The sequence below is a fragment of the Chaetura pelagica genome, unplaced genomic scaffold (assembly GCF_000747805.2).
Source record: "Chaetura pelagica isolate M959 unplaced genomic scaffold, ChaPel_1.0 scaffold237, whole genome shotgun sequence".
Classification (NCBI taxonomy): domain Eukaryota; kingdom Metazoa; phylum Chordata; class Aves; order Apodiformes; family Apodidae; genus Chaetura; species Chaetura pelagica.
Window position 1 is genome coordinate 699562 of NW_009953933.1, and position 27156 is coordinate 726717.

Genomic DNA, 27156 nt, shown 5'->3' on the forward strand with positions numbered 1-27156 from the left:
GAAGGGAAAGGAGAAAGAAAGAAAGAAAGAAAGAAAGAAAGAAAGAAGTTTTGTTTTTTCTTTCCCTGCCATGAAGTCTGTGTTGCAATCATCCTACTGCTCTTCCAAGATACCTTCCTTTGACTGAATTATAGTTTGTACAAAGTAACAACTGGTGAAATCTGCATGTACTTACTCATCTTGAGCATGTTGATTTGATCGGCCTTGATCTGAGCTCCCAGGGAGAGCAGGCAGGTTATGTAATTTTTGAAGCAAAGGTTTATTCTAATAAGCCGTTTGCAAGTAGTAAAATCCTTTTACCCTGATGCAGCTGGAGCCCTGTCAGAAACCCAGTACCCAAAAGAGCAGCAGTTTTTACCCACTGGTTGACTCCATCTTGGAGCTGCTCCACAGGCTGTTCCCACGGACCAGGCACGTTTCCTGCTCAGGTGAAAAATTAACACTTCTTAATCAGCAATTACAAACACTTAGAAATTGCAAATAATCTGCAGTGATGGCAATTACACATAGGAGGGAGCAGCATACAACAAAATATCAAGTGACAAAATGTTCACTGGTGACCTCCCCTCTTCCAGCAGGCTGACTTTGGGCTTTTAAAATTAAACTGTAACTGCATGAACTGAGAGACTGTTTTCAACCCATGATATTCTGACTAAAATGCCTATGTAAATTTTACCCTTACTTCCAGTGACCTAATTAGATGAAATTTCGACCACAAGCTGTTAGGAGAGAAGCTACGACCTAACTTGGAAGGAAAAAGAAAAACCCAACAACTGAGACTGGAATAAAGACTGAATTGCATCAGATGAGTGGCCACTTGTGGAGCAGCAAGGCTCCTCTGTGAAACCACCCACAGGTATCTAAGCCAAGTTATTGGGGCAAACACTGAAATCGTCCTTGTAAGAGTAGGCAGAGCCCCTAAGTGTGTGCTTAGTGCTATCTTTGCACAGCACAGCACACGTGGGCTGGTGAGCCAGGGCTCAGCACCAGCAGAAATCAGACACGGGGCCACTTCTGCCCCATGCACGGCAGAGCGTGGCTTGACCCACAGAGCAAACAGCTCTAGGGCTCCTTAGTGCTGGTATTTGCAGTTACAGCCGGGTTTTTAAGGGTATGTTTGATCACAAGTGAAGGGCAGAAGGGGTCTGATTTCTGTTGCTGCCCTCCACATCTCCAGGACACCCCTGCCAGCAGGGAGAGCAGCCTCCCACCCCCAGCCAAACCAGCCCCCCTGCCCTCCTCTCTGACCAGTTGCTCACAGGGGGATGAGGACAGAGGAGAAGATCAGTGTTTGCACTCTCATGTCACCACTGGCTTTGTGGGGGCCAAAAAGTTCAGATCAGGTTTCCCTGAACAGGATGGGGCTGCTCAACCCACCCCCCCCTCCAACAAGGTGTGTGCTTAACCCTGGTGCTTGGAGAGCAATGTGGGGAAAAAAAATAAAGCCCAATGGTGGCTCCACAGGGTTTTTTTTTCAGGAGACCTATGGAGCACAGTGTCTCAGCCTTTCCAGGACTGACTGGGGTGTCAGGGGGTGCTGGGGGAGGCCCAGACAAACCCCCTTCCCGCGTGTGCTGCTTCGCAGGATGGGGTTTGCTCACCTAATCAGATGGAGATAAAACACCTTGCAACACCTTGCTGTGGGGCTGACGTCAGCTTGTTGTGTGCTGGGGGTGATGTCAGCACCAGCTTCACCACTGCACTCTGATCTCCTGAGAAGAAATAAATGCAGCAGCAAACCTATTGCTTTCCACCAGCTGCCACACTGAGATGATTGTGCTTTGCCCCTGCAGGCTATGGATGCTGTGTGCAGGAGGCAGGAAAGCCACAACAATGGGATCCACTCCTGGGCTGAGACTTCTTTTTTTTTTTTTGTCTGTGAGGAGTCTAAATGAATTTAAATTGAATAATAACTGGGATAAATGACACCTCTCAGCACACGAGTCAGGCTCAGCGAGGTCCTTAGGAAATTAATTCCACTGATTTACATCAGCACAAATAACATCAAATGAATTTCTCAGGATTTACTGTAAATCATCACTGTAAATACGTTTTTCCTCACATTTACTTGCACTCATGAATATACTTAAATCTTTCCAAGACAAATATGGCCTCAGGTTTCAAACTTGTATAGAGGCCTCTGGGGATGCACCTCAGGAGGATCGAAATTTCAAGCAAATAGTTCAAATGGGCTTAATTCAGAAGCAAAAAAAAAAGCAGAAATGGAGGCATGGAAACTGATACCGAGAATTTAACTATCAAGGACACTTGGAAAAGCAAAAGTCAGTGCCAGAACTGGGCTGATTTAAGTTGTTTGGGTTCTTTTTAAGAATTTTTCCTCAGTCGTTTTTCACGTTCCAGGAGAATTTTACCACATTACAGCTCATTTATACCCTGCTTTACTTACACTTTGATTTCAATTTGTCTCATCGTGTTACCAATTTTCAGCCTTTGCTCCTACTGAAAGAACAGGGAAGTTACAAGAGAGTTAAGTTGCTAGCTGTGCTGTCACTTATTAAATTAGCAAGTTTTTCATAGAAACCTTAGACAAAACTTTGAGAATAAAGAACTGATCATTACTAATTCTTTTGGTATTCATTATGCTATTAGTCACAGAGCTCACTCATACATTTCCAAATTTCAACATAATCATTTCAGGATGAGGAGCATTTTTTTTCCCCCTTCCCAGTAATTTTTTCTTGGCATCACATTTCATACCCTTCCTCTCTGGATGCCAAGAAAGCACAGCTTGAGGTTCTAGGGACTTGAGTGGGGCTTTGTTCTTCTTTATTTATTTTCAGAAACACAGGCTTACCAAGATTATTTCATCCCTAAGAGAATGCATTTTTAATTGACCTGTTTATCCCTGTAACATATGCACACCTCAGCAAGGCTAAGGGATCAATTTATATGACATCATGGTGCCAAAGGAGTAATTGTCACTTGTTTGTGCAGTCCTGGAGCCTGCAATGACACCCAGTGCTGCCTTAACAAAATAAATGTGTTTGTAAAGGCCAAAATAAAAATGAAAAAGAAATAACTTACTTTAAATTGGGAGGGGTAGAGGAGACAGAGAGGCTTCTGCTCCCAAAGGCTGCTATAGAGTCCCATCCTCTGAAACTCAATTCTTTTGTAAACATGGCTTTTCACGCTGTAGAGTGGAGAGAAGATCATCCCTTTCCTCAGGAGCAGGAGGCAGCTGAGCCCATCCAGCAGACTCTGTTCAGCCAAGCCCTGCATCCCACTGCAGTTCCTACCCAAATCAGGGGTCAGGAAGCCCCAGGCAAGCTGCTGAGGCATCTCTGCAGCAGGCACAATCACACCTGTGCTCCACCAACGGTGCCCATGAGCAGTAATAAAAAAAAGAGCCAGAAATCAGCTGTTTGAATCAGAGATCCTCCTCCTCTCAGGTTTCACTGTAGGGTACAAGGAAGCTCGGAAAACAAGGCACCCCTTGAGCATTTGATAAAGCAGACTTCAGCTGCCAAAGGATTCCTCCACAGCAACACCAAGAAAGCTTTTGCCTGGAATAAAACATTCACTGCAAAACGAGCAATCATTAGTCAGCTGCATTTTTCATATCATTACTGGCAGTGAAAACGCAAGTGCGCAGGTTGCTGTAAATGAAGGTCTAACTACTTCCACCCAAACAGAAGCCATCCACAGCAGTTTCAGTGGGGGAGAGGGAAATCCTCAGTGCTCCCCTCATTCCATTTCTCCCCGTGACTGATTACAATCTGCTTTTTTTCTATACAGCACATTTATTGTGGGAGTTTGATTTGAAAGAGTTTCAAGTCATTTAAACTTTGGCTGCAGGCACACAGATCATTCAGAAACTGATCTCCATGTGTTTTCTACAAGGTAATAGCATTCCTGGCTGGTGCTATAAGCAACCGTTTTTAATTCTCAACCTACCAGCTGAAATATTCAACCCATGCCAGGAGTTACCATGGATGAAATCACACAGTACAGAGTCAGCCAGCCTGACAGCAAGCCCTGTGCTAGCAGTTTGGGTGCAATACTCCTTGTTTTGAAGTGAAGGGGGTGTTCAGGGAGGCAGGTTCCTTCTTTTGGGGTGGTCACTGGCTCCCTACAGCTTTTTCAACCCACAGAACTGCTGAAAACAGACTGCATCCTGCTTCAGATCAAGGTCCCCCTTCAAACTGTCCTTTCTTAGTGGACCAGCAGGATTCATCACGTTCACAAAGCACCTTATTACTTCACAGGCACCTAATGTGATCTCATTACATGCACCTGTTAATTATTATGCAAGACGGAAGGCACAAGCAGAATTAGGCCTTAAATAAAAGACAGTAAATCAGAAGGTTCCATTCCAAATCCGTCCTTTTTGGAATTGAGGGGCAAGGTGGACATTTCTATAGGACTTTGCAAAGTGTGAGTGCCAGCTTGCTCCACTTTGGTGTTCCTCTTCATCAGCCAAAGAGCTTCCCACCACCAAAAGACATAGCTCTTCCTGCATCTCAACACCCTCCTTGAAAAAGGTCAATGGGCTTTGAGAAGTGGTAGGGACAAGCCAAGAGAACAGAAACACCTCAAAAGCCAGCTTCCTTCACAGCAAACAGGAGAATTTTTGCCACAAAGGCTTACAGTGGGGCCTTGGAAAGACAAGTGCTCAGCCCTCTCAGCTCACAGGACTGGCAAGAGCTCCTTAGCAGCACAAAAAACACCAGCTAAATGATCCTCATGGAGCCAAGTCCAGCAGCCCCTCAGGCACCCAGCAAGAACACAGCTCACCCCTGAACTTTAGTTAAATATGCACAATTTTATTTATTGAAGAGATTAGGACAAAAACATTAAACCAAATACATGACAAAGCACCAGAGGCAGTAAAACCCCACCATGCACATCACCAATCTTTCCTCCTATAAGGTACTTATAAAATTAAAAATTTTTTAAAAAAAAAAAAAAGTCCTTCTTGACACAGCACCATCTTCAGAGTGTAAAAACATTACTCCTTTAGATTCTTAGTTACCAAAATAGAACCAAGGCAGGTCAGCTGCAGCTAGCTTTGTCTCTTGATAAAGAACTGTGAAACATCCTCTTGAGAGTGGGACCGTAAGTTCCCTGCAGGGCAGGCAGAGCATCCATCCGTCAATGCCAAGTAGCTGTACGCACATGCCACATACTATAATTAAGCACAAATTCAAGTAACATTTACATACTACAGAGTCCACATGTACCTACCCAAAAAACATGACCACTTCACAAAACGTATACAGGCAGTAATATCAGAACAACTGAGGTACTGGAAACACAAATATTTATGCCAAGAGATTTCAGTATCATACAGCAATATAAAAGCAGTAATAAAAACATTTGCCAGTCTAAATCAAATAAAGCTATCTAGGGGGAAAAAAAAAAAAAAATAAAAAGCTAAATAAAAAGTTATTTAGGGACAGAAATACCTGAACAGAAAAGAAGTGTGTTAACTACAGCATGTAACATGTCATCCCAAGTCAACCCGTAATTGAAGTACTGGCTTAATACATCACTACTGTGACATTTTCTTCAATAAATAGAATAAGTCTTGACAATACAAAAGGTGCATATTACTGTGTATGTTTCAAGAGGAATATCTGTAATATAAATGTTCAGCTTATTAATACCCTCTTATTTCTTAGTCTGGACATAAACAAAAACCAAACCCAAATAATTCTTTACCCAAGTCAAGAGGAATCCAAAGGAAAAAACAAAACAAAACAACAAAACAAAACAACAACCCCACGATACTCTTCTTCACTAATAAACAGCCCTCTATTTACACGTGGGCCAGTCAGTTACAGAAGAGATGGGTTCTCAGATAGCGACAGGACTCAGGGCTTTCTGCCCTCTCTAGTCACACACGTGCAGCATGGCAGATATGGAAGCCAGTATCTCATACCTTTAAAAAAAAAATAATCATGTAGTTTTCTTCTTCCTCCCACCCCCCCCATTATAGCAGTAATGCATCTGGAAGTTCGAGTTGTAATAGCTTCCTGCAACAAACCATTTGACACAAAACAGAACAGCTTGTTAAATGACAGTTACTTCCCCTTAAGGGAACAAAGCATTAAAATGTCGTTTCCTGACAAGAATATTAAGTAGTTTATTTAGAAGAAATGAGTTGAAAATAGCTATCAAGAGACATGAACTGAAATTTTGTTTTTAGCACCCACTTTTCATGTCCTTCTTTGTGCACCTAATTCTTTTTTTTTTTCTTAAAATGAATCCCACTGATTATTAGACGTCCGATTAAAAAAGAGTTAGCCAATTGTACTTTCCCTGAATAATGGCTGAAGTTAAATCTCTAACAGTGCGATGCCAAGATGTGAGCTGAGGCAAAAAAGTTTCTATCTCTTGTGAGTTACCACTGTTTTTAATGGAACAGAAACAGGAGTGATACAGCTGCACCAGAACTGGCATGTGCAGTCTCCTTGGCTCCAAAAAGGTGAGAAGCTACAATTGCTCCATGCTGCCTTTTTTCTCTCCTCCCAATCAATCTAACCTGATAGCAAGCTCCCACCGCCCCCCCAGTCTGTCCCCATGCTACATTTGTTGGATTAGCTCCTTGTGGAGGTTCCTTCTCAACCAGAGGACCTCTGAGTGTCTTTTGCTACCAAGCTAGGCTGATGCAGGGTGTGATTTAACACGGTCAGGAAGGGCTCCTTCATGTGTCCATCTCCAGGTTGTGTACCTCCTGAACACCAGTCTTTGTGCTCAGTTAAAGAACGGGTCCAAGTCTTCTTCCATGTTGACATCAGGCACCAGCTGATCTGATACTTCCTTAGCACCATATCCTGAATTCGATACATTAAAATCTGTAGAAAACCACGGATGGTCCAGAATTTCCTGGGAAGTCAGCCTTTCCGACGGCTCCCGACGCAGTATGCTACGGATCAGGCATTTTGCCTTGGGGGAGAGAGTTTCTGGAATGTTAAACTGCCCACGACGGATCTTGCTGAAGAGGGAACTAGGCTCAATGTCATGGAAAGGGTAGCGTCCAACCAGCATGGTGTAAAGCATCACACCCAGACTCCACACGTCCGCTGCTTTGCCAGAGTAGCTGCCATTTGTGTTCAAGATCTCTGGACTCACATAGGCTGGGCATCCATGCTTATCAGAAAGAGAGTCATCATTTCCTCTTAAAATATAAGCATCTTCTAGGCTTTCCAGTTTCACTCTAGTCCTGTGGGCAAAAAGCCAAAACAACCAAGGTAAGTAAACATCCAAATATAAACTCTGGGCTGATACAGTTACATGGTGGTAACACTTGTACTCCACAGAATACAACAACTGCAGAAATGCTTGGGTTTAAAATCCCACTCCCAGCACTGGTTACAGATAAATGACACTGCCCCTTCTTTACTGCTTAGAAGTGTTAGGGACAGACATGCAATACTGGCCACACACACAGCTACAAGTTTTCAAACACACTTATGTCCAGTAAACTTGTCAGTGAAGTCTCAAAAAGCTAAAAGTAATTGCCAATATTCATACTTCTGGTAAACTTTACATAGACACGATTTCCAACCAGAGTCATAAGCCTCAAGATCATTTCTGCTGGCTGCATTCACATCTGCCTGCACAGAACCCAAGCCCAAATACAAGTCTAGCCCTAACCAGACGGGGTTATTTTGACACCTTCACACTGGTGAGCAGTTACTTGCACCTGTTATTCCACAAGGTCCAACAGGAATAAAATCACCATGCTGACCCTCAGTGATCCCTCTGACCAACCAACATTTTTCTCTACCCAAGCATTAGGGAAGAGCAAGTTTAACAGATTTAGAGTCTTCCTCAGCAGACCTTCGGGCCAAGGGAGATCAGGTGAGCTGGATGCCAAGATTAACAGAAAGCACCTCTACCCAGCCAGACCAGAGGAGCTCCTCACATTGGAACAACAGGAGGGTCTAGCAAAGGGCTTGCAGAGAGATGACAGGGATGTCTTCCCTAGATTGCAAACTCCTCCTGCCTGCAGAGCACTGTGAACTCGTCATCGTGCTGCAGTAATTATCTCTGCAAGCCAGAGATAATTTTCCTCCCTTATGGATCTCACACAGGAGCAGAAAAAATTATGCAAAACTTGCTTGTCACAGCACTAGACAAACATAACCTTTCTTTCCTTTAAATTCTCATTGCTAGCATCTGTAGCTGCATTTAAAAACCTGCCCCTGTCCCAGGCAGCCCAAAGGATCACCAGTTACCCTTCAGACAACCTGCCAGCAGTGGTCAGCTTTGAGAGCAAGATGAGTGCAATGCAACAGGGCTTGGCCAGCACATCTGGGTGGAAGGGTGGCCCAGCAGTAGTGCAGGTTTTCCTTTCAACAACTCAGCATCATAACTCAGCTTTGGGTATTACTTCCCAGGCTGCAGGATCACCCTCAGCCGGGCGCCACGGCCGTGTTCCCGCACCACGGATACTCACAGGCAGGGACTGAACTTCATCCCAGAAAGCAGAACTCTCAACTGAAGCACACAGTTTAACAGGCATTAAAAGAGACAAGGAGAGCCCTGTTTCCTGAAAGGTTACTGGAGACTACATTGCTCAGGCTGCAGTTGCAGAAGACAGCTGGGCCAGCTTTGGCTTAGCCTTGGGTTTCAGGGCAGCTCAGCACAATCTGCTTCGAACCAACAGAAGCACATTTTACTCCTTGGAGTACTCCAGAGGCAACTGTGCCATAAACTCTCATCGTGACACTTGGACCTTTTCAACAGCTAGAAATGTTTACTAGCCGAGGTGAAAGCCCCTTTGGCAACACGCCTCGGATCAGGAAGTCATAAACGCAGAAGGCAGAATACCTGGCTCCCACGCACAGTGTGTCAAGGCAGCTCCTTCTCTCCTCAAACAGGCCAGTGTTTTCTCCTCCCGTGTGGACACTGATGGGCTTTGTGCAACACACCTGCTTCCTGATTAATTACCCATTGCCAGCCTAGCGGCACAGGCACGTCTGGCCACGGACAACCCCCTCATTAGCCCTCCAACAATACTTCACAGCAGCAGTACCTCACACAGGAAGCTGGCTGCAAGGAGGAAAGTAACTACAATTCTCAAGACCACAGCAATTTCCCTCCATACACAGCTCACAGGGTCCAAAACCCAGAGCCTGACTCGAGCAGAGCCCTTCCAGGATGCTCAGCTCCAACGCGCTCCTGCACCTGCAGAGCACAGAGAGGAGAAAAGCCCAGAGGAAAAAACAAAACCAAACACAACATACCAAGGAGGGCAGAGAACAGAGAGGAGGAAATGAAAGGGAAGGCAGGGACATGAGTTGAGGTTCCATTTGCATTGCCCACCTCAGTTTTTCCATAGCAAAGCAGGCGCAGCAGCAGAGCGGCGAGGCCGGCGGCTCCAGCGCGCGCGAAGTCACGGAGCTGCCAGACAGGAGAGCATCGGCTCACCCTGCTCGCTAGCAGGGGCAGAACACACACACAGGGAGCAGGGCAGAGCGTGCTATTTATAAACAGCTTACAGGAGGGAATTCACCCACACACACGCTCTCCTGCCATCCCAGTGTCAACGGCACAGGGCAGCGCTGTTCACTCTTACCCTCCTGCTTCGCGTTTCTCTGAGTTGCCAAAGATTAGAGAACCAGTTCCCTGAGAAGCTCTTATATTCATATATTCATATATTATATTCATATAACTCTTATATGTTACTGGAATTCCCTATTTTCTACAACAGACGTGGTACAAAACAGGAAAGAACAGACTGCAAGAGGTATCAAAAACCCCTCATCTTTTTTCTCCAGCAGAAGCAATCATTTCTTGTTAGGAAAAAACCCCAGGAGCAGCACACAAAAAGCTGCTCCCTGCCTGGCTGTGCTTGCAAGGTGCTGCAGCCTGCAGCCCTCTGCGCATGCTACAGCAGGTTTTGTTTGAGCAAGCAAATGGAACAACAGCTGGCCCTTATCTGCCTGCTCCTCCAGAAGCTGTGGCCAAAAGAAGCAAGCACTTCAACCAGGTTTTTCACCCTGCTGAGCTGACAGGCTTTGAGGAAACAAAAGGTCCCGAGTTAAACAAAACCACAACCTTTAGCCTTCCTCCCAAACCCTCAACCAGTAAAGGAACAAGGGAAGAAGTGGCTGCCTTGGCAGGAAATAGAGCTCCAGCCCAGGTGGGCACTGTGCAGGTACACCTGGACCTCCAACCATGCAGGAGCTGCAGCTCTCCAGCAGGTGCTGCCGGGTACAGACCCTCAGTGTGACTTTCTCCCCCTCCCAAGAGACCACTCAGGTGTTCCCATTTCCGTATGCCAGGCCAAGTGTCTTTGCAGCAGGGAGACACAGCAGGTTTCCCATCCCCACCTGCAGGAACCCCTCTCATGGAGCCAGGGTTGGGGAGCCCATCTCCAGACGGGCGAGTTCTCAGACCTCAGCCTTGCAGAGAGAGCACGACCTGCCACCCATCCTGCTGCAACCGGGTAACGCGCAGGTGCCAACAGCAAGGCTCTCTCCCCCTTTTTTTGCAGGCATTTCACGTTGTTTTCAGGCAATCAGAAAGGAGCAGTCTGGCACGGGAGCTGCTATTTCCCACTGCACAGCACCCCATCTCTGAGAGAAACAGCTTCCAGCCCTGGCTGGCCTTCCCTTCCTCCACATTTCAAGCACTGCCTAAAAGAGCTCTTTTTTCTGCAAGCCAAACAGCTTTTTTTTATTATTTTTGCCTTTTTTTTTTTGCCTTTTTTTGGAGGGGGGATTGGTGGAGTAGAACAGGAAAGAGGGGAGCTTAAATACACAAAAAATGCAGAGATAACTGTGGATGAGAAGCGATCTCTCTCCCCTACACACTCCTCTCCTCTCTCAGAGGAAGCGCTGAAACCGAATACCCAGGGAAAAAAAAAGAAGAAAAGCCAACAGCAACAAACAGACCCTCAAAACTGCAAGTAGTTTCTGAGGACACAGAACCTCCACAGCAAAAGGTGGGGAGTGAATCCAACTGCAGAGTAACCGGACAACCCCGGATTTGTCACTTGGCAGCCAAGGGACAAATTTAAAACCAAATACTGAGATGTGAAATCACAGTCAAGCTTTGAAGTGCCTGCCTGCACAGAGCAGAAAAAGGACAGCATTTTTCTCTTCTTAATCAAGTCACATTTCCAAAAACCTCTCATTCTCCCCATAATCAACTGGCAGCAGCCAAGGGCAGGACCCCCATGGGAGGAAAAAAAAAAAAAAGAAGGAAATAAAGAAGTTTTCCGAAAGCATCAGCATTTGGGTCTGACCATTCAAATGCTTGCAACAAAATTAATCCCTCAAGTTCAAACGTAAGCTACTGCCAAAGCCGGATGAGAATCACTTTGTAGACATACTGTAGGGCAACAAAGACTTTTGTCCAGGCTTACGTAATTACAGTACATAATTTCAAGTTTTAATGCAGACCCTGAATAAGCACTTGAAAAAAAGAGCATTATGCATCTATCAGATCATTGATAAAACACTGCATTAGTCTAATGCATTAAAAAAAAAAAAAAAGCAGCAAGCCTACAACCCTGAATCATGGCTATTTAAAAAGGGGAAGCTATTCTGCCTATGAATGCTTTCCCATTACTGGTGAATGAAACCACAGAAGTGCAATCAGAGGGCAGCAGCAGCACTCAGACGGGAAATGCGTCTTTGTCCCCATAGAAACCGTCAGGGAAACCCATGAAAAACAATACCACTCTGAATTTCTTATCAATATGCCATTCATTACTTGACTGCATTCAGACTTTGCTCCTCAGCGATGTAACAAAACCTAATCAATTAAACCTCTTCCAGAAGATTCTTCAATGCAACCTCCTGAGTTAGCACCCTTCCCTGGCACACAGCTTTGCTGCACATCCTACACTTTCATTCAGAGTCATTCCCATTATTCCTCCCTGCAGAGCTTAGGGGCTGCTGGCAACCTACTATCCTGCCTTCTGACACCCAAGCCAGGGCCATAAGAACCCGGCATTCACACTTGCTCTCCAAAAACAAACACAATTTCCATAGCAAAGTCAGAGGAATTATTCAGAGGGCTCTAAGCTCAAAAGGAAGGAGGAAAAATAAAAAATAAAAACCTGGAACATTTAAAGCAGAAATACTGACTGAAAGTCATGAGTGTTTCAGAGGCAAGTATCTCCACTGCAATGAATAAACAGTCAGTAGTAAAGGGCTTCATGCCTGAACCAATGACAGCAGTTGCTTCTAGCCTGCCCCTGAATCCATCCGCATGGGAGCACCTGAAGCACAGCTGAGCTGTTACCATTCTGGGAGCACTGACTGCAGAGCAGATCCAGGATTTCAGCCCAGCATCATCCCCCAGATGACAGCCAGACCGGCTGCTTTGGGAGAGGACAGAAGGGGCCATCCTGCTTCAGACACTCCAGGTACAAAATCCCCTTGCTGTTCAGGCTGGCTCGAAATCAGATGATCAACATTTACAGTCTATACAGCAGCCTCATTCCTCCAGAGATAAAAGGTCACCGTGGCCATCCGAACAGCAATGTTGTTAATATGACTGCAGGTAAATATAAAATGGCAACTTCTGCAGGGGAAAAAAAAGTGTCCCACAGTATTCCCCCTAAACTCGCCAACACATGAAAAATGAAGGCACCCAAGCAATGCTACCTCGTATTTCAACACGACTCTGAGTGAGGCCAGGAAAGCCTCTCCCTAGGTAGAGGCACTCGAGCCATCAGCTGCCCGGTAGATCAGGGATTGCTCCTCTGTGGCCAATAATTCACAGGTCATTTAATCAAGGTCAGCTGCTAGCACCCCATCATAAAGATGGAACGAGCTGGAATGCAGTCGTGTCATTAGAGCCACAAGGAAAGGAGGAGGGAATAAAAGGGCAGCTCGACACCGGGAACAGTTCTCTTTTTGCTGACTGATCCTGTTAACCAAGGGAATCTCCCCCGAGCAGCACAGGGCCAGGCTGCTGCCAGAGCAGCCCACGGAACCCCCTGCGGATGATTTGCAGCTCGGTGCTCATCCTGAACTCAGAACTGCCCGATCTCCTCCAGGGGCGGTGAGGCACTCGGGATCAGAGGGGAAACGTGCTGCCATCAATCTGAATCCTGCTCCTTTCACCATCACGCTCCCTCCGCGCGCGGAACAGCGCAAGGCCGGCAGCTCCCAGCGCAGCTTCAGAGGGGGGGAAAACCAAACCAGCCCCAAAACCTGAGCAAGGGCCGTCAGGCAAACTGTCTCTTGTGTAACGGGACAGGCTCAGGGATGTGTTTCGAAAGACAAGCGGGACGTGCAGGCAGAGGAGGCTCACAGGATGAACCCTGCTCCGAAGGGAAGATTCCCTCGCCGGTACTTCCGCAGGAGGAGGAAGCCTGGGAAGATTCCAGGCCCCGCGCCCTTCCTCCTGAGGGATGCTCAGCCCTGCCCCACAGCCCCTCGCCGACGTGCAGGACCTCGCAGCTGAGGGTTTTTACCTTGTTTGAAGCTGTTGTGGTTTTCTTCTAGACTTCAGACAAAAGGCTCCGAGACCACCGCCCTGCGCACCCTGGGAAGGGCCGGGGTCCCGCAGACCTCAGCTGCACAACACTATTCAGAGCACTGACTGAACAGCCTCTCCCATACACCACAGACTTAGCTTCTTCCTTATTGCCTAAGGAGGCAACAAATTCCCCAAACCAGAGGTAGGCAGGTAGCAATGTGAGGGGCTCAGTCACAAAACTTCCAGGAGCCCATTACTTGATAAGCACCCGGCTCTAGGCAGCTACTTCACCTCATTTGATCTTCTTAGATCACATTGAAGGTCGGAGCTCTAAAGGGCTCTGCTGTCAACTGCTTCTCCCCCCAGCTTTTCTAGGTCTTTTCATACGATGCGTGGTGAGGTCCCACAGGGAAAGGACCAACATTTAGTTAGCATAGCTGCATACTGTAACAAAGCCCCACACGTTCTGAGCCAGCAGTGGGTGTTCAGCATCTCTAAAATAAAGCAGGCCCCTTATTTCACAACCCCACCGAAGACATTTTGCTTGCACATCTGTAAAACCTGTCTCCAAGCAATATGCATCTTCTAAGAAGCAGGTGTTTAAATATGCCCCAGCTTGGCTCTTGTTTGCAACCTCTGCCTCTCCTCTCCCTCCCAAGCCTGAAGTCACCTCACACTGTGATAAGAAGGACAATAATTTAAGAAGGCAGCAGTAGAATTTCACCCCAACAATCCAGTGCAGCTACTGCCAGCTGGGCTCCCTGCTCCCCCTCCTCACCCCAGCACAGATGTCCTCAGGCTCCGCTTAAAAGTGAACATGGAATATTTTGCTCTGAGTCTATGGATGGAGGTTTTCAAGTCTTCAAAACAACCACCTGTTGAACTCCTAATATGCAAGATGTCTCAAGGGACACCTACTTCCAGGGACTGCAGAGCACCTCTTCCTGGAGAGATCAATCCCATGGCAGGCACCTGCTCACAGGCGCTGCAGCAGTGCCAGCCACATCTGGCAGCAAAGCCCACACGAACCAGAGCGTTCGGCCAGAGGCACCTCTGGGCAGGTCCCACAGCACAGCTGGGGTAGGATGTAGGGACATCCTGCAGCACTGCTAGAGCATGACAAGGAAGACAGAAAGAAAAGCAAAGAAGATACGTGTCCAACTATGAGACAAATACCTAAAGCCAGCACAGTCCAAGGGCAAAACCTGCTGTAAACTCCAGAGTCTGGTGCAGAGCAAAGGCTCTCACTACTCATGGTCTTGCAGAAGGGCCCTGAGCTGACTCAAGATCCACTGAAGCTCCAGTCCCCATCCTGGGGCCAGCCAGCAGCCAACTTTTCCCTGGCTTTTCCTTTCATTTGTGACCTTAGGCATGCCAATTAACCTCTCTATGCCCTGGGGAGGAGATTTAAGCACTTCCCAGGGCTGGCATGCTGTTCCACAGCTCCAGGCAGCCTCCTGCAGCCCACTGGGAAGGGCACCACACACCCAACAAAGCCCAAGTGCATTTCTCCCGGAGAAAAGAGTCAGGAACCCAAGCACAGGGATGCAAAAGGCAGCACAAACCCTTCTGCAGACCACAGTTGTGCAACTGCTCCATCCTTCATCTGAAGTTTGGCAGCAGAGATTTGCTGGCTGTGAAGAAATTCACCTTCCTCCTCATATTCTAGGAAGATTCAAAATAACAACTTCTGGGTCAAAATCTGACCTACGATTCTCCACTGCTGAAGGAGTTAGGCTCTTTGGTCCTGTGCTCCATTAGGGGCAATGTGAAGTGCTTAAAGGACAACCCAGATGAAGACAGGTTTTCTTTCTAAATCTTCTCCTATTTAAAGAGCACTCTTGTTGCATTTAATTTTCTTCCACTTCAGGATTCTGTCTAGGAAAAGCCTTAACTTACCTGTTCTCTACTGAACCCTAAGCAAAGCAGGAAGCTCTAGCACCACACGGGAAAAGGATCTGACTGCATTAGAGTTTGACAAATGCTGGGGAGGAAACTTACTACTAACTATAGGAAAGTGAAAGGTCTACTTGGAAGAAGGTTATATATGCACATCCACTCACAGCTGAGAAATTCTAGAGGTAAAAAAGAAAAAAAAGCAACAAACCAAACTATAAGAGCATCAAACACATATGTGATGCTAACAGAGGCTTTCTAAATCAGTGTATTGTGCTGGCTGCATTCCCCTGGCACAGAGAACAGTGTCAAATTCTATTTATTTTTATTGAAGCCTACCTGCCTACCATAGCTCATATTTACTCAAAGAGTACAGGAAAATTACAATATCTAAAGACCAAAATTATTTTAATTTTCCCTTCAACAAGCATGATGAATGCACGAGGCCTTTAAGCTTCAAATATTACGACAGCTAATATTGTAATATAATTAAAGGCTTAAAAATGCACTGAAGAAATTAATAATTCCCTGACAGCAGAAATGTTCTGGTGTTAAGAAAAATCACTAGAACAACCAACACTTGATTTAATTCCAAGACCTTTGAGGTGGCTCTTACTCAAAGTATCTGCTGTATATATCAGACTGAGGGACTGCTTTCTTAGCTACAGAGTTTAGGGCTGTTTTTAGCACAATCCCCAAAGCTTTGCCCATTCTGCACCATCCTTATGAGACACCAGCTAGGAGGAGGGCACAGAACTCTGCCCCAGGACTTACTACCAGGACAGGCTGTACAACTGAAAAAAACACAAACATAGCAAAAACAATCAAAAGCAAGAGCCCCACAACATCAACATTGACCTGGCTTAGTATGCAGGACAAGAAAAAACCCACCAATACACATGGAAGCAGAAAACGTACAAAACCACATGTTTTAACCATCTCCAACTGCTTTGGAACCAAGTTTTATTGAGAAGTTTAAGGACCTGATTTTTTTAATATTCCAGAATTTAACAGGTACTTTAGAAAGCCTGGTGTGACCCAGCCTGGCAAGTCAGTGCTCCTTTCCATATTTTCAGTGCTCTGAAAGTTACTGCCCCCATTTGATGGATGTGCTGCTGCTTGCTAACTCAGCCTCACAAAACACTTCCATTCGAAGTTCTGCTTCATCAAGATCAGCTGCAGTTTTAAGGGGCTTAACTCTGAAATTTCAATACTAGAAGATCACAGACACACACACAGCCCAAAAAACACAAGCCCCCAACCTCCTTTTAAACAAAACAAACCTTAAACAAAACCAAACCAAACCAGAAACAAAGCCTCAGGAGCTTGACAACAGCACACATCATTTTCATGGAATGCAATTTACTGGATCTTCAAAATTCCTGCAGTTCAGGATTAAAATAAGCTACAGATAAAGTACCTTGAAACACAGATTGGTTTTGTTTGTTTCTACACAGTGGAATTTTGCATTTCACTTTAGGTGACCATCTATTTACATACTTGCAGCAGTAAGAAGCAACACAGCATCACAGAGAACACGATGAGGAAGACTAGGACCCCTAAAAGATGCCCAGCACTACCAGCCTCCAACAGTATTTTTTCCCACCTCCTTCCTTCCCCATCATTACAGGCATCCCAAGGCACTGCAATTTGCAACATCCAAATAACCTGCACTCTCAGCAGTGACATCAGAAGGAGCAAAGAGCAGTCGTGACACTGCTGGAGCAGAAACCTGAATCATTCAAATTCCACCTGTAATTTAGATAATGGAAATGAGGTGGAAAGAGCTTCAATGCACCTGTGCTGAAGTCCAGGAGCTCAAATGTCATCTCAAACTACCAGGATATCATTAAGATCAATGGAAAGACTAAGCTTTAATTGATTTTCTTTTTTAAATGAATGGAACTACATCCACCTATCCTTCACATTCTCTCTGGCTCCTCCAGTCTGGCAGCTCTCAGCTAAAAGCAGACAAGTAGCTCACTAAAAAAAAAAACAATAACAAACAAAAGCAGCAAGGTTTCCATTGGTGTGCTGCCTTCATGTTGGATTTCCCATCTTCCACCAAAATAAAAGCTGCAACAGCCTTCAATAAGAGACTGCTTCAAAGCAGTAGGTACTATAGGTGAACTGCAGAAAAACAGACTTGAAGACATAGTTAGGAAAAGGACTGCTGAAGAGCAGGGGACACTCAGCAGCAGAGTTCATGCACACTCCCCAAACCACCATTTTCACCTCTTTTCTTCCTCCTTAGTTCCTCAGAGGTACCACAGATGCTCAGCAGGCTGTGCCACCCACAGCAGCTCGGCCGGCTGGCAGCCTCACCAGCAGCCCCAGGGAAACCTGGGGTGCAAGCAAGACACCAACACCTCCGTGAACCCAGAAGGGCCAGGAAGACTTTTCAGCCTATATATAGCAGCAGAGTGAAAGTGGTGACTGATTACAGTCTGATGAGCAGAGCTAAGAAAAAAGACAGCCGCTGTTGGGGACTATTTAATCTCTGTTTATTTAGCAGAGGAAGGATTACAATACCTCTCTATTCACGAATCAACGTTACATGCAGGAGAAAACCACACTGTGCTTTATCTTAAAAATAACCAGCAAGTTGTATTTGACCTTTAAAGGGAATTATTGTGTAATTACAAGACACTGCTCAAACGTGAGGAAGCGCGTGATTCTGCAGACTACGGTTACATTAAAAACATTCATAAAACCCAACACTACTATTACACTGCACACCACTCTTCTTGGGTGGCTAAAGGCTGTTGGCCCTGTGCCTCGTGCTGCATCCAGTTCCTGGGAAGCAGCAGGGTGTGAGTTCAAAAATATTCAGCCCGGGCCCAGGTCTGCTCCCACTGCAGCTCAGCCCAGGCAGAAAGCAGGGGTGAGCCCGAGGGCTCCCCCAGGTCCTGGGCTTTGTACAAGACCACACAAGTTTACATATATCCCCAGGAACAAAACAAAACCAATGTTAACGTTAGGAGGTTGTCAGACAACAGAAAACAATCCCTCCCCTCAGCTGTTTTGTACAAGCCTCCTCCTTATCTGCATCAAAGGTGCTGTGATGGTGTTTAATTATTAAACTCCACGTTGTGAAAGTGCAGTTTGCATCTGTCTGCTCTGCATTTCTCTCTGAATGGACATCAAGCTAGTTTCACTTTAGCCTTTTTTTTTTATTATTTGAAGAGGAGGAATGAGTAATCATATGTATTCAGGCTGTGGTAGGAAAAAAAAAAAAAAAAGACTAACTACTTGCTTTGAAGAGAATTGCCTGAACTGAATTAAGAAGTGAAAACACGTCTTATTTTTCACTTTGTAGAGATTAAAATGAGAAGTTTATTTTGCAAAACTCAGCATGTAGTAAAATTTAAGTAGAGAGTATTTAAACAGGAGAGATGGCTGTCCTTTTTATTTTTAGGCCAGGAAATTCTCTTTCCCGACTGAGTTCTGTATTAGGTTATTTTGTAATTCTCAGACCACAGACTTACTGAGCCTGCAGAAAACTTATGTGCCTCAGCTGTTGCTTATAACTTCCCCAAGCAGCCCGGAATGGAATTGATATGCACTGGTTATTTTTAACAAAGCTCTCCAGAACATCCATTTCACTCTGCAACAGTTTGAATAAGCTTTCAGACAATTTACAGGATTTAACTAAAAGGGAAAAACATCTCCTCAACCTCTACCAAGACATGACAAAGCACAAAGGCAGGCTTTGCACCCATTTAGTTTCATATTTTTCCTAACAGTCATGTTCCAATTTAATCCCTCTGTGAAAGCCTGACATGACTCTGGCAGTGTTCACTATTCTGGTGCTTCATGTGGAAGCTGCAAATGAATGTAGGATGTAGCATCATGGCAACTGACAGCCAGAAGGGTATGATGTCTGCAAAGGTACAGGATTCCAGATACAGCTCAGCAGCAGAAATAGCACTCCAACAACACAGCCAGAGCATCCAACTTTACTTTTGCCCTGTCTTCCCATAGTCTTTCCCCAAATCATTTACTACCCAATTACTGAGAGGGGTGTGAAAAGGGAAGAAACAGAGAGAAAAAAAAAAAAAAAAAACAAAACAAAAATACTTCAGTTCCCCAGTTACCACACCAGCTCTGATACTAAAACCAGGCACCCAAACAGCACAGCAGTTCCAGTCTCAGTATGATCAGTGACCACACAGCTCTCTCAAAAGCAGTCTCCAGACCCTTCCCAGCTCAGGAAGCAAGAAGCTATTCTCCAAACAGTCCTTCAGAGCACTGGTGGCCCTTCCCTGGAACCTGTGTCAGCATTAACCACTCGGCTGATCTTCCTCTTCACTCCCCCTCACTGGAATGAGCCGCTTCAGTCCCCAGCCCTTCTTGACATCCTGGATCTTTTGCTCCTTCCCTCTTCTAACACCAACAGCATTCATGACAGCGGAGCTCTTAGAGTCCCCTGTGCAGAGCTTCCCTCTAGATGTCCTGCTGCTAGGGAGGAGGGTGTGCAGAGGCCAGGCACAGGTGCACACACCACTCCACACTTCCTCTACTCCAAAGCCTAGGCAAGAAGGCAAAATGCCACGTCCATCCCACCATCAAGCTGCAGGAGAACAGAGTGCAGCACCTTTTGGTGCACCACAGATGGATGGCAGTGCCAGTGACGGGCACAGGGTCCTGCAGCTCGGAGGGCCCGACCTCAGGGCTCCCCCCCTGTAAAGCAAGGGAGGCTCTTACCTTTCCTCATCCTTGAAAATAAACTTCCGCAGCTTGAGGTCCCGCAGTACCAGTCCACCATCATGGCAGTGTGCAACAGCTGAGGCTATTTGATAGAAGAGTTTGGCTGCCTCCTCTTCCTTGAGCTTCTTGCAGGTACGAACAAACGAATGCATGTCCCCATAGCTCCTCTCAAAGAACACATAGGCTTTTGTCTCCCCAAGAATTATTTCAGTAATTTGGTTGATATTTTTATGTGCAGGCAGACAAAAACATGGTGCTAGTAACTCCTGGTAGCAGCCAATATCAAACACCTGCAGGAACAATGACAGTAAAAGCAGGGTTAGCAAGACAAAGGACAGTGAAGTTACACCTGACTGTGTTAACAGAGCTCTCTCTGAGCACATTTTAGGCTGGTGCTGAAGCTGCACCCATGTAAACAGGATGTCACAACCTCAGGCACTGAGGACAAGACAAAACAGACCACACAGCCCCCCACAGAACACAGGCACAACCTCGACAGGAACGGCTTGTAGCAGGAATAGTTTCATTAATTAATAGCTGATCAAATTTAGAACGTATCTGGATTAATCTGTGAGGATCAGCAACGCACAAGGGCAGCACTCAGGAGGAAACATGCTTTTCTTTTGTTTTCCATCCAAATAAACTCAGAAAGAATACAGCCAGCAGCTTGGTGCTGAGATAAGCTGCCATATTAAATCCACCCTGATACACACGCCTCTCTCTCTTGATTTTATTAACCCACTAGAGCTGCAAGGACGTTCAGGTTTAAAGCAACATCCACCGCTGTTCGGATTTACTTCCTGCCTTTTCTTTCATCTCTGACAAACAGCAAAGCCACTTTCACTTTCAGAGCCTCAGCTTGACAATGGCTGTTTATAAGATCAGAAGGACAAGCAGGGAAACAGTCCTGCCTGCTGGAGCGCAGACAAACATCCTTCAAAAGGCAATGCCAAAACCACGCTGAACTCCCTGCATTTCAATCAAGTGCTCCACTAGAAGCAAAGTGTCCCTTCAACTAGTAAGTGTGTTAGCACTGATCTTATGAATGAGCTGTAAGAATTAAAAGGCTGCAGGGAAACCCAAATATAAAAAGTTACTATAATCCAGTGATGACGAATGAGTCGGTATTTGAGTCAATTGAGAAATGCCCACATTACAAGCAGAAGAAAGACTTCATTGAGAGCAACAGAAGCCAATGTGCTAAAAGAGAACATAAGCAAAGCATTGATAGGAGTGATTTTTATTTTTAACTATAACTGTTCCAGAGGTTCTGCAAACCAAGGAACTAGCATTGCCACCAGCATGAAAACCCTATTAATATGTAACTTAACTCTTGGGTGTTTTGTTACTTTGGTGAAATAATTTAAGGCAGTCATGTGCCATTTTGACTGAACATAAAGAGCTGGTACAGGTCTCTAACTGGTTTAAACTGCAATTGTTTCATTTTTTGTTTGTTTGGTTGGTGTGTGTTGCACTATTTGAATTCCAACAGCCAATGACTTCAGAAAGCTTTCCAACCCAAGGGAGGGACACGGCTCCACAAAACTTTTACCTGAGGCTTCCAAACCCCCCTCATTTTAACGCTTCAGAGCACAATCCTGACAAACCCCTTCTGCAGAAAAAAAAACCACCACAACAAAGAACCCAAACCCCAAGAACCTGGAACACCCCCCTCCTCACAGACCTGTGCTGCTACACCCCAGCCCAGGCAAGAACAACCTTCGGGGCAGACAGACCCAGCACGTCTGACACGGGTGGGATCAGCAGGGAGGCATCCTGGTGCATCAGGGCAGCAGAACCCGGCTGGGGAGGGGATGTTAGACACCATCCCTGGTGTCTAATTCATTCCAGAGGAGAATTCATTGACATTTGGATCTCAGAACTCGTTAACCACTACATGGCAAGCGAGCGGCTCTTCGACAAGGCGCCTGCTACAAAATAAAAGCAGGAATATTCATGGAGCTCAAACCCTCCTATGGAAAAAAAATAACAAGTCTTTCTAGAATTCTCTCCTAACCAGATTATCCCGATATAAATTAGTTACACTCTGTGGTTCTCAAGACTATGTCAAACAAGTAGGTCTGGATATGTAACAACACCGTGTTTGAAAGGGGGGAAGATGGGAAGCACAATCATACTGCTACAGCCTAGAATACCTTTCATAAAGGGCTCCTTTGTAACCCAGCTTTTAAGATTTCCTGGCCTCAATTCAGCAAATGTCCAATAAGCTGCAGTCTGATTTAGTTCTTGCTGAGAACTGGAAGTGAGAAGTTACCATTGTTTGGATGCCACGGAGCCTTGAAGCAAATAACGGCATCTGCACAGTCAGTGGGTGCAGCCAAATGAATCTTGAGAATCATCAGTATGTGTCTGGTATCCAAACCAATGTTTCTGCAAGCCATCTCCACGAGCATCTTCAATAAGATACCAGGCAGCAGGTCCCTTTGCTGGAAGGCTGCTTGGAAACCAGCAGCGATGACACCGCAGGCGATTTAAAGCCCGCGTTAAACTGAGCTCAGCGCTGACAACTGCATCTCCACAGACCAGCCACTCAGGCCGAGGTCGGATTCTTAAGGGCACAACTAGAAGCAGTGCTCTGCACGTATGGAAGAACTGGTACTATGTGAACGCCAGGAGCAGCTCAAAAACACCCAGCGTAACGGGAACGGAAAGGAAACGCGAGTCGGCTCCCTGAGAGCTGCAGTTATGCTGCCCACACTGCTATTAACACAGTCCTGCCAACCGAACGGGAAACAAAGAGCAAAGCCCCACTCCGCTAACTGCTACGCACGTTCACCTGTGATTCCGCGCAGAGCAGCGGCCCTGTGGGATCTGCTTATTTCATGAAAAGATGCCAGCGTCCTCCAGCGCAGCGCTGCACCCGCGGGGCTGTCCCTCTAGCAACTCGTGCTGTGCTTCAGTTCAGCAACAAAGCCCTCCTGTCTGCAAAGGCACAGGCCCGTTCCTCCCCCAAATAAAGTCCTAGGTTGCCTTAACTCTAACTCCATCAGTGAGGATATTTAAGCTGTCCTCCGAACTGCAACCTTCACCAATAGCAAACAGGAATTATTTCCCCTTCCCTGCCTAGGGCACAACTTCTTATGAATCAAGTATCACAAAGTGGGAAGCAGCCAGCAACACTATCATTAATCCCTGGAATACAAACAAAGCCACGAGACGCCTACTCCTCCCTTTCCGCCGCTCGTTTCACACCAGGAATCTGCCCCAGACGGCCACCATTCCCCATTCTGGGAACACCAGCGGGCACTGCCAGGCTGCAGTCTGCCCCAGAGCCGGGCGCTGGGCACTGCCCGCCCTGCTGGGGCACCGCACACAATGCAAGTTTGGGAACAAAGGAAGACGTTCCCTCACCCCTCACCCCCGCCAGAGGCACAGACGTCCCCCCTCGGAGGGGTTTCTCCCCCCTCGGAGGGGTTTCTCCCCCCTCGGAGGGGTTTCTGCCCCCCTCGGAGGGGTTTCTCCCCCCTCGCAGGGGTTTCTCCCCCCCTCAGCTGTGCCCACAGCTCAGGCAGTACCTGCGAGCACAGCCAGCAACTGCCTGCTGAAAAGCCCGTTTTGTCACCAGTTCATTTGACACCAAAATGCAATCACTCAACTTCATCAAGCTTCCCTGGGCCTGAAGGGCTGTCAGGCCAAGTGCAAACCCAGCCAAATTGCCCAAGAGCAGAAAAAGAGAAATGGTGGGGGTGGAAAAAGGGAAGGTGCCTCTTTACTAGTTATGCAGTCGTTTATATTTAACAACTAGATGTTTCAGCTGCTGGTGAAAGACCATGAGGGAAGTCAAGCAGCTGGCAGGTTAACACCAACTTTAACCTACACTTTCAGTATGGCTGGGCAGCTACTTCTGGGAAACTATGCTGGGATGTAAAACAGGCAATTTGTTACATCATCCCCAAAAAACAAGTATTGCTGCCTCTTGTACGAATAAGAGCTACTGAAAGGCAATATTTATCTGTTCATGTCTTGGAGTTCCTTTGGGCCTTGAAAAACGCCTGCTAATCTGGTGATTTGATTGTCTTTTTTTGAGGAAACCAAATAAATGGAGAAAGATACTATATTCATTTCAGAGCTGGATCTAAACCAATACATTTCAGAATAAAAAAGCATAAAAGAATAAAAATTTGCTTTATCCTTTGATACAAGTTCTTTTCCATTACCAGCCAAAATGCTGGAAATTCAGTGTCTTGTATAAGAAGCAATTCATCAGTTTAAAGAAAAAAACAAAGGAATAATTACTCTGCAAGAAACATTTCCCTTGGTAACTGACCGTAGCAGGGGCAGGGAGGAGAGAGAAGATGCAGGTCTCAGGAAACGTCACCAGCAGATAATTAAATACATGGCTTCTATTTTTAGCATCGGGGAGTTCAGGTATATGATTTGTTACAGCAATGTAAAAAACAAGCAAACCAAACAACAAGCCCCAAACAAGGAAAAAGCAATAAATCCTTTTCTGTGGGTAAGAAAAATACTCACTGATGCAGGTCACTAATTGTCAACAATCCTAACAAACTCTGGCTGTAGGGAGTAGCTGTTTCTTTCTACTACTACCAGAAAACGTAGAAGGCTGAAGAGGAAACAAAAAGTTAAACCAAACCATTAAAAAATACAGTACTGTGACAGATTTTATTTCATTTTTATCAGTACCACATGCTTACTACCACTAGGAACAGACATGCCTTTTTGCTTTGTTTTGGTTACTTGTTTTGTTTCTTTAAAACCTATATTAAATGTTGACCTAAAGCTTGCTGAGCCTTGGAGATCTGGCTCAGGAGTTAACTGCTTGAATTTTTATTTAAATAGATAAACTTAAGTTTGAAAATAAGAAAAATACAGATGAACAGGAAAATTAAATTACAAATTCAGTTCATACAAATATCTCTTATTCTATGCACTAAATCCTGTTAATTAGTTGAGGTCTTTTAAAAATTCTTAAAATACTTATGAAACATTATTTACAAATTATATAAATAATAGGTCACTTTAAAATTAACCAATTCAACAAAAAAGTCACTTTTTTGTGCTGTGTGTACTAAAAATGTTCTTGTTTATTGATCATAACCCAGTTTGCAGTATAAAACATTTGTTCACTTACATCAAAATGGGTTCCAATAGAAGGAAGGAAGGTATCGGTTTCAAAAGAAAACAAAACAATATTATAAATGCTTAAAATCAATGAGGCTTCTTAATGTTCTTTTCTGCATCATTTGCAGTCATTTTTAGAAGTCCATTCTACAGTATTTGTCTTGTGAACAGGTCATCTCAAAATAGCAGAGACAGTTTCAGCCCAGTACATCGCTCACACGTCACAAAGACCTTCTACCAGGAGGGCAGGGGCAGAGGAGGGAATGTCAGTGGCCAGCACAAGCCTTTACAACATTTAACTTAAAAGCCAGCAGTTATAGAACTAATCACAGACTATACACATCCTGCACTGAACAGCAATCAAAAGGACTGGAAAATATACATTGAGGAAAACAAGAGACAGATGGTTTTCCAACACCTTTGTTAAAATTAATGCTTTTCTTGTCTTTTGTTTTAAAACCAGCAGTGACACCACCAACAACTACAACTACCTTTTCCTTTAACATCATCTATGCCAGGTAACTACTGTACGTGAGAAATGTACAATAAAAGCAGAGAAACCACTCATTTTCCTATGCAGACACATGAAAATATAAAGCCATACAGATTCCAAAGTGCCATGAATACCAAATTCAAGTGATGGTTTATAGCATGTGGGAAAGAAACTAAGTGGAACTTTCTCTATGGGTTGCTGAGCCCCTCAGCTGTATCTTCAGTTTCCCCTTTGGCTGCTTTGGTGAGAATTTCCATCCATTTTATCTGCAGCTCTTCGTCTTCTGCGCTGAAATATAGAGTTTGCTGGGACTGGCAAAGCTTAAAAACATGCTTCACTTCAAACTTCTCACCAGCCACTGGTAAACTGACTTCGTATCCAGGCAGAGGAATAGGACGTGGGCTCCGTCCATCCTAAAGAGGAAACAACAAACATCAGAACTCAGCAGTGAACGGTGTTGTGAAAGTGGAGGAGTGGGGGTACCCCTGTGGGGAGAGGTTTCCTCTCCATGGGGTTCAAGAAATGCTTGTTTCCAACAGTTTGAAACCATTTTCAGTTCTGAAACTCATTTCAAAGTAGCAAGATATGGTTGGAGATGCATTGCCCTACACCAAGCCGTGGTCCCCAGGCCAAGCAGCTACACTCCAAGTTCCACCAAAGTGGAGGGCACCGAAGCCCCATCCCCACCAGGAGATGGAATGGGCACAGCCAAGGACACCTGCACCTGGCCCCTTGCCCAGCACTGTGCTTGTGGAGCAGAGAACACCCACTGCCTACCCTGAAACACCAAAAGGCTACAACAACTTCTTGGTGCTTCTCCCATCTTCCACCACCTCCTCCCCATCCTCCTGCGAACCCCAAACTCGCAGAGCCAAGACCCCCGGTCCCGGCGCCTTCCAATGAACCGGAGGATTTCCCTACTCCATTTTGAAAAGTGAGAGTGGGAAGGGTGAGCCTTCCCCTCCTGCCCCTCAGCTCACGGGAAAACCTGCTGACAAAGGGCCGGCTCTTGGCAGAACAACAGCCCCGGGGTGAGAATGGGATGGGGGGGGGATGGAAAGAGGCAGAACCGGCTCCGGGCCGCGGGCAGAACGTTGGTCATTGTGTGCAGAGAGGGGAAAAGTTAAAGGATGCGCCTTCCCTCCCGCCTCGCCGGCCTTTTGTTCCCGGCTGCTGCCCCGGGGGGACGGGGGGGAGGAGGAAGAAGAGGGATCATTACCTTGCAATCCAGCTCCTCGCCGCTGTGCAGATGGACGGCTCGGAAAACGTGGTCTCCCTCGAGCGGCTCCAACAATAAGTACTTCCCGATGCAGGAAACGCAATGCGACAAGCTGGGGGTCTCGGGCGGGCTGGGCGAGCCTAGGTTCGGGCTGAAGCTCTGGCTCGGCTCGACGGGCCGGACGGACGAGAGCTCCTCGAAATCCTGGGTTTTGTTCCGCGGTCTCCCATATCGCGCTATCGTGATAGGGGTTGACCTTTGTATGTTCATGGGTATGGAGGAGCCCGGCCGAGATGCTGCCAGAGGGAGCGCGGAGCGCGGGACG

At 46.0% G+C, this 27156-nt stretch overlaps 1 protein-coding gene across 1 annotated transcript; it reads right to left on the bottom strand.

Moving 5' to 3' along the window:
* Positions 1-4763: 4763 nt before the first annotated feature.
* TRIB2 (tribbles pseudokinase 2) lies at positions 4764-27146 on the bottom strand. Its single transcript, XM_010001708.1, has 3 exons — positions 26832-27146; positions 20014-20306; positions 4764-7186 (listed from the first exon to the last, which is right to left on the bottom strand). The coding sequence occupies exons 1-3, from the start codon at positions 27099-27101 to the stop codon at positions 6718-6720; spliced, it is 1032 nt and encodes a 343-aa protein (XP_010000010.1). The 5' UTR covers positions 27102-27146; the 3' UTR covers positions 4764-6717.
* Between the last annotated feature and the right edge of the window lie 10 nt (positions 27147-27156).